This window comes from Odontesthes bonariensis, chromosome 6 (genome assembly GCF_027942865.1).
Source record: "Odontesthes bonariensis isolate fOdoBon6 chromosome 6, fOdoBon6.hap1, whole genome shotgun sequence".
NCBI lineage: Eukaryota > Metazoa > Chordata > Actinopteri > Atheriniformes > Atherinopsidae > Odontesthes > Odontesthes bonariensis.
In genome coordinates, this window is record NC_134511.1 from 17464702 (window position 1) to 17479682 (window position 14981).

General features: G+C 42.8%; 1 protein-coding gene across 2 annotated transcripts in view; it reads left to right on the top strand.

Moving 5' to 3' along the window:
- Positions 1-1865: 1865 nt before the first annotated feature.
- fbxl17 (F-box and leucine-rich repeat protein 17) overlaps positions 1866-14981 on the top strand; it is a 226387-nt gene continuing 213271 nt past the window's right edge. For both annotated transcript variants that reach the window (XM_075467711.1, XM_075467712.1), the window contains exons 1-6: positions 1866-2055; positions 3173-3675; positions 4211-4579; positions 4700-4822; positions 4926-5183; positions 5406-5537. In XM_075467711.1, the coding sequence (XP_075323826.1) occupies positions 3193-3675; positions 4211-4579; positions 4700-4822; positions 4926-5183; positions 5406-5537 (1365 nt within the window). In that variant the 5' untranslated portion in view covers positions 1866-2055; positions 3173-3192. The remainder of the gene's footprint in view (positions 2056-3172; positions 3676-4210; positions 4580-4699; positions 4823-4925; positions 5184-5405; positions 5538-14981) is intronic.

A 14981-nucleotide genomic window follows, 5' to 3' on the forward strand; every position in this document is an offset into this window, starting at 1 on the left:
CACATGGCATCTTAATTACATAATGTCTTGCCCAATCCTGTCAAATCAGGCAAGCCTGCTGCTGTGTTACCCAGATTCATACCGCTGAGTGTCAGTTTGTCAGATTATTTCACACAACCGTGATGAGCAAATGTTCTTAAAAGTAAATCATGAAATTATTATATATATATACTGTACATATATGTGTGTTAGACAGGTACTGGGTAGATATTATGCAGGGAACATATGTTCATTGTTCTGACAAGCACAAGGATTCGTTTTTCATCCTTTTAGCAAACAAACAAACAAAAGGATATGATTTTTTTTTCTTTTACCAAATGACTCAAATTATGTTGATTCTGATGACGTAATCAAACTAATTCAACCATAATGTCCCAAGAAAACGAATTACAATTTTGTTGGTGAATATTAAGATTAAGATCCGATTTATTGGTCATGCATACACACAAAATTTGTCCTCCGCTTCTAACTCATCCAGGTTGGCACCTGTTGACACACACGCACAGAGTCACACACTCAGAGACAGATACCAACCTGGAGCGGTGGGCAGCCATTCACAGCGCCTGGGGCGCATGGGGATACGGTGCCTTGCTGAAGGGCACCTCGGCTGTGACAAGGAGGTGGGCTGACGCCCCTCCAGCTGTCAGTTCCACCAATCTTTTTTTTTTTTTTTTTTACAAGTGGCAAGAATGGGAATTGAACCTGCCAACCTTCTGGTTATTGGAGGACTGACTCTAACCACTGAGCCACGGCCACCCAATATGGCAAAAATTGTTATTAGAGATGTTATTAGCTCCAAGTACAACTTCATCAAAGTCAATGCAGGCCCTTCGTAGCATGTTCATAATGTGCTGCAGGCGATGATACTGAAGCAACAGGACCCCGAGCACAAACTTTAAAAAACCTACAATGAAAGATGAACAAGAGTGGTTGCTTTATGTCTCCAGAGCAGATATTTTGCAGCATTTCACATCATTTAGCAGTTTTTGCATCTCTTCATTGCAGTCTTAGGAATCATTTTGCTCCTATTATGTCTTTTTTTGCATCGCTTTGCATCCGTTCTGTTACTTTGTAGTCAATTCGCATCTTTTCACTTCTCTTTATAGCTTATGTTGCTCGTTTCATCCCTCATACTGAGCTCTGTGCCTCTGTGGACATTTAGAATGTCCTTATGGTTGGCTTTGTCCCATTTGGGTCATTTTGTGTCTGATTTCACCTGTTCTTCTTCTCTTTGTTGTTTTTTTGTGTTCCCTTTTAGTTGTTTTGCAGATTTATTAATTTTAACTGAATGTATAATTTTTAACTTGGGATCACAATGTGTTGATTCTGCAGCTCTTTATGGTGCTGCATCTAGTCAGAGTCGTTTTGTGTATTTAAGTTGCCATTTTGTCTTTTTGAGGGCACTCAAATGAATGTAGATGGTTTTGGGTTTCGTTTTTATACAAATTGGTTTTCCAGACTGCCATGAGATCCCTACTGATCTTGGGCCACCTGGGCCTGTGTCCTTTAGATTGCTTCAACAATCTGTCCATGGCTCCAAGAGGTATTTCTCAGCAAATGTAGCAGTTCGTCTAATAACTACACTCAGATCACCTGAGAGCCATAGGTCAGTAGCCTAGTCTCCCAGCTCTCTGGATTGGTTATTCTCTCATTTTGCCAAATGACCTGTGGAGTGTTTTGAACTTTTATTCATGAATGAGCAGTGCGACTAGGATTTAGTTATGAGCGTTAATTCGCTACCATGCACTGAGTGGAGCAAGGGGCTGTAAAGTTACTAAAGCTTTAGCATTTCAGGGCAGAGGGGTTCATTCTGCCCTAAAGCCAAATTGCGAATCGCCCTCGTCGGCTTCCTTAGCGCTGCCCTCTCGGTGCGGAAGTGTCCTCAAGAGCAGAGGTAGAGCCAGTGCTGCCAATGTTTGGATAAACATCACGGCGGCTCATTTACAGGTTTCCCTGCATCTATATCGGTACTGCTGGAACTTATCAGCGTCCATTTTGGCCGTGGAGCATTATTATGCGTGCACCGTCCGGAGTGAGGGAGCACCGTGTGAAGTGGTGAGAGCTGGTTAATGTTGAGAGCTACAGCTAACTTAGCATCTGATGATAGAGCCTGGCTAGCCAGTCAGAAAGCTGTTAGCTTATTTCTTTAAATGAGGGCGAAACTGCGAGCAGATAGTACACTTAAATCCGAGGAGAGTTGAGTTAAAGCACAACCGTTACGTTTCGACGGCTTTGTGTGTGATTGCATGCCAAACAAATGGCCACCTGTTCACTGTTTACATCTTTGTGTCTTCATTCGGCAGCAACCAGAACAAGCAACGATGCTGTTGAGCTGCTACATTTCAGTATGACAGGAGCACGTCGCATATTTGCATTTAAAGTTCAAAATGAACAATGGGTTTTCACACTCGATAAGGAATTTTCCCACAGCTCTTAAATGCTAAGGCTGCAAAAGGTTGCTGCTCCTTTAAGGTTGACTATATGCAGATTTTGGCATCAGGATCGCAGCAGTATACCAGTGTAACGGTACGCTGTGCAACGAAGTCCAAAATCTTCATCCAAGTTTGCTTATTTAAGATATTTTGGGGAAAAAAACGGTGCTCTTTTGTGTGTGCGCAAATGCTTACCTCCAAACTGCACGTCAGCCCGTCAGTATCATCCTCAAGTCTGGATGAAATCATCAGCAGTCCGTGTGTCTGTCAGTCAACAATGAGGCTCTCCTTCAAGTTGTTTTTACTTTGGCAAAATGGACACAAGGAATGATTAAAGAAAGCAACAACAGGGCAGAACTTTGAAAAAGAAAAAAAAAAAGGCCTTGAAATGATATTCCTTCAAGAACTTTGGTGTGAAAAGAGTTGCATATGTGGTTATTCCTTTTTTAGTGCACATGTAAATGCACAAGAACTCAGGATTGGCAGAGGAAAAAAACATTCCTGTTGATTGTGAAGGTTTGATTTTGGCTGCATCTTAAGTGACATGAAATGTATTGTAATGTATGATATGATACAGAAATGTGACCTGAATGTTTCATTGGTTCCTCATTGAATATTTTGAAATGCATATTTCCTGACTTACGTCCCAGTAGTACAGATTCAGTGGAACTCAAATTAGGTGTTGACAATCCTATCTTATAATGGTAATTTTTTTCATGAATTTCCTTCTGTTGTTCTAGAGGTTCCTTGAGTCATCTATATGGGCCATCTTCTCTCGAAAAATGGTTTACGCCTGAAGAAGAAGACCCGCAAGTTGCATCACAGGAAGAAGAAGAAGAGGAACTGTTTGCTGCAGGGGCCTTGCATGCTCTGCTTTATTGTCCACAGCAGCAGCAGTGGTCTTGACGACGACAGCGACCATCTGGAGGCCGGTGTTAACGGGTGCCGTCACAACAGCGTCACTGGAATCAGTGTCCCAGGTGTTGGGGAAGTCGGCATCGGAGCAGCGGCTGCTTCGAAGCTCGCAGAGCGATACACAACACTTGGATCTCCCGAGGACTGCTCCAAGTTCCTGTTGTCACCGAGGGATCTAGCTATCTGGGAGGGTCAGGGGAGGAGCCTTTTGTCCGCTGTTCCTACCAAACTGATTCCTCCACCGGTGCTTTTCCGAACGGCTGGCGTGTCTGTGTCTGTGCCCATACCCGTGCCAGTGCCCGGCTGCACCAGTGACTACACCGAGATGGTAGGCAGCAACACTACCAAACACTGTTGCTTGTGAAGATGCATGATGGTTCTGTCATTTTATTCCTAAATGCTGTGCTGCTGCTAATGATGAAGAATGCTGGTGTCACTTAAGGAAGTTTGCAAGGAAGTATCTGTCGTATTTAGTTTGATTATTTATTTGATTTCATGTGGACAAATTAGATAAAATCACACGGCGATTTGCTCCACTGATGGTATTTTCTGTCTAAGACTAATGTTTAACCACAACTGAATGACACATATTCCTCAATGAAATGTACATAGAATCATATTCAACAGAAAAAGAGACCATTTGCATCAGCTAAAGGCTTCAAAAGTTTGAAATGATTATGACAATGTTTGGGTTATCAGCGAGAGACCGTTGGTTTGGTGTGTCATGACCTTTATGCTGTGGGCTCTCTTTAAGGTCCTTTCATAACATCATTGTAACTGGCATCTTTACAGTCAAAAATTGCTGCGACTTGTGGAAAAAACAGGGTCCCCTCCGGCTGATCTATGTGTGTCTCTCGATGCAGGTGTGTAAGAGGAAGTGCTCAGAAGTGCAGAGATGCACCCCTTGTAAGCAGCCCCGCTGTGCCTTTGCTGCTCCTGACGGAGGGCTGGAGCACGGAGGAGTGGAAGGAGGAGGAGGAGAGACTGCCTCAAACTCTGAATCTGGCCACTGTCACCTTCCCCTCTGCCCAGTCCCCTCCTCTTCCTCCTCTGCTTCCTCTTCCTCCTCACCTGCTGATGGCTGCTGTGGGTTGGGTCTTCAAGCCGATTCGCCCCACAGTTCAGACTCATCCCCCTGCTGCCTGAATCATTATGGCGACTGCCAGGCGAGAAACTCTGATGCTGCTGATCATTTAAGTATCAACCACCTGCCTTCCTCCATCCTCCTGAAGGTCAGAAGAGGGAAACCTTGCTGCGTGTTGTATTTTATTATTATTTTTTTTTTACGAGCATGAATTGTGATTGATTGACTTAACAGACTTGAAATGTGTGTCTCCACCTGCTCCTCGTAGGTGCTGTCTCACTTGACAGTGAAGGAGCGCTGTCTTTGTGCCTCTCTGGTTTGCAAGTACTGGAGGGACCTCTGCTTGGACTTCCAGTTCTGGAAGCAAATTGACCTCAGTGGCCTACAACAAGTAAGGGACTCGATGTTTGATATTAGACATTTAAATTTTGGTTTTGAGAGATTTACGGCTGATTTCTGACTCTCTTTATGTTTATCCATAACTTATTTCTCAGGTTGATGACGATCTCCTTGTGAAAATAGCTTCTCGAAGGCAGAATGTGACAGAGATCAACATCTCAGACTGCAGGGGGGTCCATGACCATGGTGTGGCCTCTCTGGCCTCACACTGTCCAGGCCTGCAGAAGTATACAGCCTACCGATGTAAGCAGCTGTGTGACATCTCCCTGTCGGCTTTGGCGACACACTGCCCTCTCCTGGTCAAAGTGCACGTGGGAAACCAGGACAAACTAACAGACGCATCACTTAAGAAGGTATGTTTTTAAAGCCCTTTTAAGGCGGAGACGCAAGAGATATAACCTTCCTTTCTCAAGATCAGGATCTTCGCTTGTTGGCCTGATTTATTTATTTAAAATTTTAATTTTTTTTATTGTCGATTCTCAAATGAAAATTTGTAGGCTCACATCAAACAGATAAAACTATTGAGGTTTTAAATATTTACTCGCACATAATAATTTCTCAATTTTTTCCTTCAGCTGGGAGCGAACTGCAGTGAGTTGAGGGATATCCACTTGGGTCAGTGCTACGGTATCACAGATGAGGGCATGATGGCCTTGGCTAGAGGATGTCCAAAGCTCCAGAGACTCTACTTACAAGAGAACAAAATGGTCAGTTCCACATTTGTAGCCTCACACACGACGTGCTTTTTCCTCTTTCTCTTGCTTGTTGTGCTGCCCAGTTTCTGGTCTCTCCTTTCTCATGTATAAGCTCCCCTTAGGTAACCAGGTACTCGTTTCTTAAATTTCATCCATGATAACACCCCTTATTTCTGTTGATGCACCGTCTTGTTGTAAGAAAACCAAACGCTTGAAGGTTTACCGGGCAACGTCTAAACGTCCACGCAGATTTATTAATCTCTGGCCACTCTCTTCTGTCTTTTCTTCTTCTTACTCACTCTTGCTTTGGCAGAGAAATACAAACACCGTAGTAATCTCCTTATCAGACTGCGGGAAAGGTGTACCAAAGTGGGCATTTGGCCAGTGTGTTTTCTGTGCATTGCCTTTAGAGTGTAAATTTCCAATACGGTGAAAGAAAAATGTTTGAAGATACAGTAAGCTGTTGATGTTAACACTCCCTCCCTTTTTTAATAATTAAAGGTCTGTTTTCAGCAAACCAGGTTTTGTGACATACTATTATGTTGGACAGTTGAACATTTGTCTTCTCAAATTTTTTTTTTTAAATAAAACATTAGAAGGAAAAGAAAGAGACAGACTATTTTCAACTACCACTAGATGTCACTGTTTTCTGAAAACGGACAGCATGCTTTCCCTGAGCAGGCCACAGCCTCCTGAGTCGTGTATATTCCCCATCAGATCACAGCTGGATCATGTTTGTATCAGTTGCCTGATATTGGACTCTGATTTTCTTTTATGCAGTTGGAAAATTCCATTTCAAACTCTTATGATCTCGATCTTTTTTTTTTTTTTGTTTGTTTCAGGAATGGCTTCACCCTTTTAATTTCTAATATTTCTTTGGAGTTCTTGATTCATCATGACCTTGATTAAATGAGTCCACTTTAAGTTGTTAACAATTTTTCAGTTTTGTCAAAGGCCCATTTGTCTACTTTATAGTGAATTAAATTGACCGTTACCTCGAGGTGAGAGATCGATGTGGCTGCTGAAAACATTCAGTAGGGCGTGGACCGATTTCAGAGGGCCAATTTTTTCCAGCCGAGGGGAAGGTTTAATTTATTTCAACTTCTTGTTGTTTGAGCAGTGAGAAATAAGCCGAACCTGTGTGGGAATTGTTATGTAAAGGCAGGTGGCAGTCCGGTTGGTTGACATTAATTTGATAACAACTTGCCAGGAGGGGGCTTAAAAGCCACGTTTTCGCCCAAAACTGCTTTGATGAAAAGTACTGATTTTGCTTTGTGGGAAATTGGTTGCGATTATAGTCTCTTGGTTGGTCTGGAGTCAGAATAATGCGTGAGCGTTTATAGATTGTTTATTTAGCTTTTTGTGCACATTTACACTTTGACAATAGACGTTACAGCTGATGACTGAATTGCGTACAAAGTGTCTGGACGTCGTGTACTTTGAGGATCTTATTTCACACTAGATCACTTGTTCACCGAGCAACTAAAAGGCCTGAGGCCACGTGGGGAAGGCTTTTCTGGAAGGTTTAAGCAAAAAATGAATTGCTGAACTCTTGTGGGACCATTGTGTGGGCTTAGCCCTTGCTCTTTACTTGAACTGATCCAGGAAGCCGCATTGAGATGGGCTTTTTGGTTTTTAGTGTGCTATAAATTGCAAAGTCATGGGATAGCAGTGGAAGTCTTTTTAAGATTGTATTGTTAACTCTCCTCTCCTCTCCTCTCCTCTCCTCTCCTCTCCTCTCCTCTCCTCTCCTCTCCTCTCCTCTCCTCTCCTCTCCTCTCCTCTCCTCTGTCAGTCCTAATCAATTGCACATGAAGATGAGTCTTTCATTCACTTTGATCTACCCTCCTCCCCCGAAATGGAAGAAATGAATTGCCTCAGGATGTTTCTGTGTGGTCCTTCACTTGCCCTCTTCCCTTTTTCTTTATCATGTGCAGACCCACATACATTTTCTCTTTCTCTCCGTCCTTCTTTCCTGCCGTGGTTTTAGTTTTGGTTCCATGCTTGAGGGTTTGTTTTTCTTAAGGCCATATCGAGCACAACGGACGGTTAAATGAATTTCATGGAAGGGAAGGGAAGTGGGTGGAGCCTCTTTGAATGAGCTTGTGCTACATTAGGAAATATCTGAACACCATTTGCATTAACTACACTTGTAGTATTCCTTCTATTCTGCTTTCTCTGTTGTAGGTATGGTGTAAATTAGGGATGCACCGATACTGGTATCGATACTCGTTAAAGTCAACCCATACTATGAACCGATACCAATTTATTGGATGAAGACCGCGATCAGAGGGTGGCTTGTCATTTTTGTTGTATTATTTTAGATTTGCGGCTAGGGGAGATGTCGAGCTAATCAGGAACAGTGTGGTTAGGCTAGTGAGACCGAAACCTGTCTTCCAATTCATTGCATTTTTTTTGTGGTAGAAGTATCGGCATTGGTACTCGGTATCGGCAAGTACTCGGATCCAAGTATCGGTATCGTATCGGTTTGAAAAAAAAGTGGTATCGCTGCATCCCAAGTGTAAATGCTTGCTCTTCTAAGAAGCAAGGTAATGTTTCTGAAAGGATAATGCAGAAGGATAATGTGATTTTCTTGCTGGGGGACACATTAGTTATTTTTCAAAACAAATAGAAGTTGAGATTTTCAGATGTAAGAATGAGAAAGCAGCTACACTGAATCCAAAGTTTGTTTGCAGCTGACACTTGATCATTCACTGTTTGTTAGCCTGGAGCCAAATCAGCCCAGGGCTATGGATAACCCTTGGCTAAAAGCGCTGTGTGAAAAGCAGGTGACTGGCGTGTTTGTGCCCCTCTTCTTTTGACATCCACCCTGCATTCTTCATTGGCATTCATCCAGTATTTATGCCAGTGTTGGTTATATTGCATCAGTTGCCTTTCAGTGCTTGTTTTCATCTTCTGAAGTGTTTTTTTTTTTTTTTTTTTTTTTTTTTCCCTATTTCTTCCATTCACATTCTCTTCGGTCCCACTACTTCTAAGGGCGCAAGCCCAGCGAATAATAAATTCCCCTCTTCCTCATCTCACTTCAGTTCGCCGCAGCTTTGAAAGTCTAACATTTTTTTTTTTTACATCTCATGAATGAGTGGTGGAGGATTCGGAAAAACCTCTCCTCACCCATACCTCCGTTTTGGTCAGTTTGCCTCAATTTTCCTTTTAGTTAAACACATTGTAATTTGGTCCCATTTCTGCTGAGGAAGCACCTTTTCATTCTCTTTTCCACTCTTTTAAAGAAATGTTATCTGCCCTCCTGTCTTGTTAAAATCAAAGAGTGCGAGCTTCATTTTCCCTGCAGTCTGATGTGGGCATTTTCTCAGGCTCCTCTCACAGATGTCGTGTCTGCCTGCGCCTGTGCTTATTTACAGTTTTAATTCGTCCAAAATGTGGAAGTGTAAGTGGAATTAGAGATGACCCAACATAGATTTCCATGTGCCCTCAATTTAGGTGCAATTACTACTCTGCAAATCCAATCAGAGCGCCTTTCCTGTGTTTTCACCATGTTTTCCAGCTCTCTTGAGTAGATCTTTGGGATGGAAGGGAACGTGAAAGATGAACTGTGATTGTGAGCTTTCTTTTTCTGACCGTAGATTATTGAGTGGGGCCTCATCTTCTGCTCCGATTGGCTGTCTGTGGGAGCTGTCAGTAGTTTGGTTTTTCCTGGCTGGGGGAATGACAGCGAGGTTCCACATGTTCCGTCAGAGGCAATCGCTGGTTGAACTGTATATTGACATTAGCCGCCGTAATTAGCCGGATCGCAGGGAGAGCAAAGACAAAGGGAAGAGGTAATGATAGCTGTCAGTTATTATGGGATAGACCTTTCGACCTGAACCAACATACACGTGTAAACGAACAGGGAGGCCCAATTAAAACACTGGAAGTGACTTTCACCAGGAAGCGGGTGCTTTGAATAGCTGCCAGCTGCACTGAAATCTCCTCTGGAAACTTTGTTTATATATTTGACTGTAATTGGAGATAAATAGAACCACTCTGGCCATCCACACAAACAAAATTACACCGACACAAAACAAAGCATTGTCCGTCTCTCCAATCCCCTCCAGTCTTCACAGAGCGCCGTTAAGACTTTTCAGGATGTCAAACGTCAGAATGTTACACGATACATTTGGTCAGTTCAACTCCTAATGGCATTGGATTATGTATGTCAAAGCAAAGAGAAGCTCCAGGCGTTTCCATGCTTTCAGGTCTTCAACAAGTCTCTTTCATTAGTCCTCTTTGCCTTTCGCTTCCTTGGTCTCTGTTGATTTTGGAAGTAGCCCCCGTGTAGTTAAGGTGAGGTCGGAATTTAGTGTAGAGCAGTGTGGAGAATTTCGGATATCTTTTGTCCGTTTACATTTCCTTCTGCCAGCAGAGGGGTGGGGGGCTTGAATGTGTCACTGCCCACTCAAACTTTCATTCTCAGCATCTAAAGAAACTGTAAGCTCTGAATTATTTGAGAGGTTAACCTATTGGCTTCTATTGTAAATGATGAACTTTACCCTCATGGTTATTAATATTCAAAGCATCTGCATCTGGTCTCAGTGGGTTAATAGAGGAACAATGAGTTTATAAATTTAAGCAATCGGTTGTCAAAGTTATCGTTTTGAAAGTTGATTAATTACTTGAATTTTTACTTTTTTTTTTTTTTTAAGCTGGCAGCTCGAAAAAGCAATGTCTGATGCATGCTGGGGCATGACACGCATGCAGAACTAACTGCAGAATTTCAACTCTTTCTGTGCTCTCTTTCTGGAGAAGTGCGCCCGAACAGGCTTGTTGGCTCGCAGCGGTCTTATTCAGGGTTAAGGGTTCAATCGGACTTCTGTGGATGAAAGCACCCTTTGTGTGTAAGTTCTTAACTCACAACCGATCTCACGAACGATCGGCTATTTTTCATTTATTTTTTTTGCCGGAATAGAAGAAACGTGACCATTACTTGCTGACATAAAAGAACGATCACGTATGCGCTCCGTTTACGCTGCCAAACGAACAGCTTTTACATGTGCAAATTCACTCAGTTTTGTTTCTGGTGAGAGGCCAACACACCTTCACTCTGTTACCGCCAACCTTTTGACAGCACCGTGTGGCCAAGTTTTATATCTACCAACCAGTTTATGGAAACTGATTCACATTCTCATTTGCAGCTTTTCAAACGGTAACTTTAAATTCATTCTGAATCATTGAGAAACTGGCCCAGTGTTCATGAGAAAGCACCACAGGGTATCTGTAAGTATCGACTCGATAAAATATATTTTTCCCTCGCAGCGAGGCACCGAGATATTTTACCCCGGATTTAGTGAAATTTACTTTGGCCCGATAGAGACGAACGTAAATGTTTCTCTTCTGAGACATTTTGCTGAACAAGCTTGTGTTTTTTTTTTTTTTTTTTTTAAATGTCTTTAGTTAATGTCTAAAATGAAAAAATAACTTGGCAGATTATTTCAGACACACTTTATTAATCCCAAAGGGAAGTTTGTTAACATTAATGAACAAATTAATATTTAAATGAATATCAAAAGGAAATGATTGAAATCAATTTCAGCCCAAAATGATCTGTTGGAGTTGGTGAGAAAACAAAAAAGTTTAGTTTTTATCCTTACTATCACCAGCGTCTTACCCACATTTAGATAGTTTCTTTTAAACCTTTGCTGCCGCATTCCTGCCTTCAATATCCTCCTCTTCATTGCTCTATTGAAGTGCCTCTGTATTGATCCGTGGCCCCAAAAAGCTTCCCTCCGTGTGTTTGTATGGCAGGCGTGGTTGTTGTTCAGCCTTCTTTCTGAAGAGTAATCAGATGCATTAATGAGCACCGACTTCAACTAGGACTGCTGGCTGCGCTCAGACACAGACTCTGTCAATATGTTCTCTCTGGCGTCTGCCCAATAACAAAAGAAGTTTGAGAGGCGAGAGAAAGAAAGGGAAGAAAGTGGAAGCACTTTTGGAGATGTGAGTCTGTGAAGTGTACCTCCAAAGAGATATTTCACCTTGCTACGGTGTTTTCTTTTCAATGTTACTCACCACAGGAGGGAAAAAATAAATAAAAAAATCAGCATCAGGATTCTCTTTTTTTTCCCTCCCCCTCCCCAGAGTCTATCAATAGCACAGGTTAAATTACTTTAAAAAAAGAAAAAAGAAGAGGAAGAAAAACAACTCGGCGCAGCAGAATGCTCTCTTTGGATTTCCTGAGTGGCTCTGTTAAAAGTATTAACCTTCTGGAGAGAAAGCAAAGTCGAACGAACGGCAGACATTAGAATTTAGAGGTGGGACAGCCGACACGTCTGACTTTCTCTTGTAGGACGGTGACAGACAGCCAAAAATGACAACAGTGATGGCAGAGTCAGGCCGGCAGGGCCGAAATGGAAAGCAGGAGAGGTATTAAAGAGGACTGCTGGTAATGCTTGGATATCTCTTTGCCCGTATAAAGGCAGAAGTAGTTGAGTTTTACGTTGCTTGTGGATTTGGGTCGTTTTCTGGGTTAAACCTAAGAACAATAACTGGCTCACAGATGACAAGTCGCTATGAAGGTTGGGACAGTTGTATCCAGGTTCCGCATTGGCTTTGTTTTTAGTTTATTTTTTTTATTCAGTTTTAATATTGGGGTCTAAATGTATACAGCACCTGGACTCCGTAGGTAAAACCGAGCTGGGGCACTTGGTTGAAGTGTGTGTTTTTTTCCTGCAGAGGGTGTCGTAGGACTGAGTAAGAAAAGCAGGGCGACAAGCCAGAGTGTGAAGTGTGTGACCGTTTGGCTCAGCGTTCGTCTTTTTTAAAACGGCTCCTCGAAGATCTAAAACAGTTTTTCCAAAAACCCAAGTTTGTCGATGAATCCTGCAGTGATCCAGTTTCCCCTCTAATAAACCCTTTTTCCTCTCAATGGTTTACCAGCGAAAAAACACCACGAGCAGTCATTTCAATCCCGGTAAGAGTGACACTTCATGACCTGTTGATAGGAATGTTTTTGATACTGTTCTGCACAAATGGAAGCGAGCGGTTGCTGTTTGCACTTTTCGTGTCCTATGTAAGAACTCCAGTCTTGTTAAAATGAAAAGGTGTGTGGTCTTCCCCCATAAACAGAAACTCCAAATGGCTTTTGCAGTGCTAATACATAATCTCTTAGTGCTGGAGACGTTGTAGCTGCACTCATCTCCATCTCCATTACATTATCAAGCATTTGCCCGGAGCGACCCGAGTGCCAGAAAACCTCTGAGGAATGTTAATGTGAGTGTGACTTCCATATCTGTGCCTTCTCACTTGCTTTACCCTGCCTGAGTACTTCGAGAGACCGAAGCCAGAGATGATGGGTAAAGCTGAGATTTAACCCACATTTCAGGTTTTTGCAAAAAAAAAAAAAAAAAAAAGTTGCTCTGCCTTCAGGCTTTAGACCTCACTGTAGTCAACAGTAACAGCTGAACCTTTGTTAGAAATCTGAAGATGGAATACAACGAGGTTGGTCGGAGGTGGACAGGAGTAGCTGTAAGAATAACACGATTGATCCGTGATGAATAGAAACGTAGTTGCACTCTATTTGAGGTAATGCATCCGTAGGTGGCCTGGCTCATTTAAGATAGACTTGGGTGAACTGTGAAAATGTCCTCTTATTTGTCCTCAGACAAATAAGAATTTCCAAATTCTCCCGGGAAAGTTGTGGACACCGCGTCCTAAGATGGAAAGGAAAGGGCCCAGCCAGTTTGTTAACAGAGCACGGGTCAAAAGGGAGCATCTGTGATGGTGTATCCATGCTTGTACATACAGGTATTGAAGCAACGCACGCTGCCATCCAGCTGACGGCTGTGAAACGGAAGGCCTTTTTCTTTATTTCTGCAAACTAATACCAAGCCACATTCTGCATGAATCTGCACAGTCAGATAGCTAAACCGGCCGTTTTGCATACCACCTATTGTCTCCCTCTGAAAATATTTGGGTTTTAATGAAATGAAAAATTCAACAACTGAGGGGCTAGGTGCGCAGATGAAACCCACTTTGTTATGAAGGATGGCAAAGCGTTTAGGTTTTGGCCATCTTTTTGTTCCTAAATGCTCATGTGTCGACACAGGAAGAACTGTGAAAAAGTGTTTAACGGCAGTACGAAAGGTCACGAGTTGCCCTGAAATCTCTTCTTGTTTATGTTTTTAAGCCGGCTTTGACTCTTAAGTACAACTGCGGGAACTCTGCATTCTGATCGTTGAGCCTCATTTGGCAAACTACAGACGGGGTAGTTTATGGCAGGAAAACAACAGTTTCTACCTTTTTATGACGATCAATTTAAAGAAACTAAAATTTGGCAACAGGGGGCTGATATTTGGGCTCTGACCTGCTTAGAGTTTAAACAGCTTTGCTTTAGAGGCCCTCTGTTTATCCAGCTCCAGACAGCAGCACCCTTTGACACCCAGCCAGGGATGTCACGATGATTCATGGCCCTTTCCGACACCTCGCTCATGCCTTTACTCTTCTTAATCTCTTTGCGCTCTCTCTTCCTCGCCGTTCTCCCTCTCTCTAGAGATGAGTTTTCCTTTTGTTTGAGAAGGGCAGAAATGGTGTCGTCATTTAAAGTCCAAAGTCAGGATGGAGGCCTCGCCTTCGGCCCAGTGCACCAGTTTGTATGGATCATGATGAATTGCCCTTCCTCCTGGTTTTCGCCTCTGTTCTGCCTTATGGAGAAAAGACATGGGACGGGAGCGGAAAAGACTGTGAGAGAATGTCTGCCTGCCCGTGTCAGCTAATTTTAAACAGTTTCTACCTTCTCTTCACGGCCTTGCTGCTCATCTCATACCCCCTTACTTCTCTTAAACAGGCCACATCCTCCCTCTTGATTTTCCCCGCTGTTGCCCTCTCCTCCCGCTGTCTAGTAATTGAGGACCGAGCCTGATTTTAAAAACTGACTTCATTAGCGATGATTGATAAAAGGCAGAAAAGTGTGTGTCAGTATGATTGTCTATAGATGCTGGGGGTTGTGAGTCAACATTTGCCCCATTTCTTGTCTTGCCCCCTCATTCTGCTTCTCCCCATGATGAATATGGGGTTAGTGATGGCAGCAGCAGTTCAATACTTGGGGTAATGAATGTGTTTAATAAGCACAGCGGGTCGATGGTCTTAATGAAGGTGTGAAGAGCAGAATGCAGCTCTAACAAGACTCTACCGAGCGTCTGGGCTTAACGAGGTCACGCTATAATCAGGATTCCCTCACCTTTACAGTTACTGTTTGTCTCCCTCTGTTTTGGTCCCTCGCTCTGAGTTTGCATTCAGTACTCATGTTCAGTACAGTATATTTGGTTTGCCTGTATTTTTTTTTATTTTTATTTTTTTGCCTCTTTTCCACTAAATTGCACAAGATTCTGTCACTGGGCTGGTGCTTGAGCCAGTTAGGGCCCACACACAAGCCCCCTCACAGCATTGTGTCTCAGTCCTGCATCTATTTAAACGGTGCTCCTCTATTTTTTTTTTCAAGTCCTC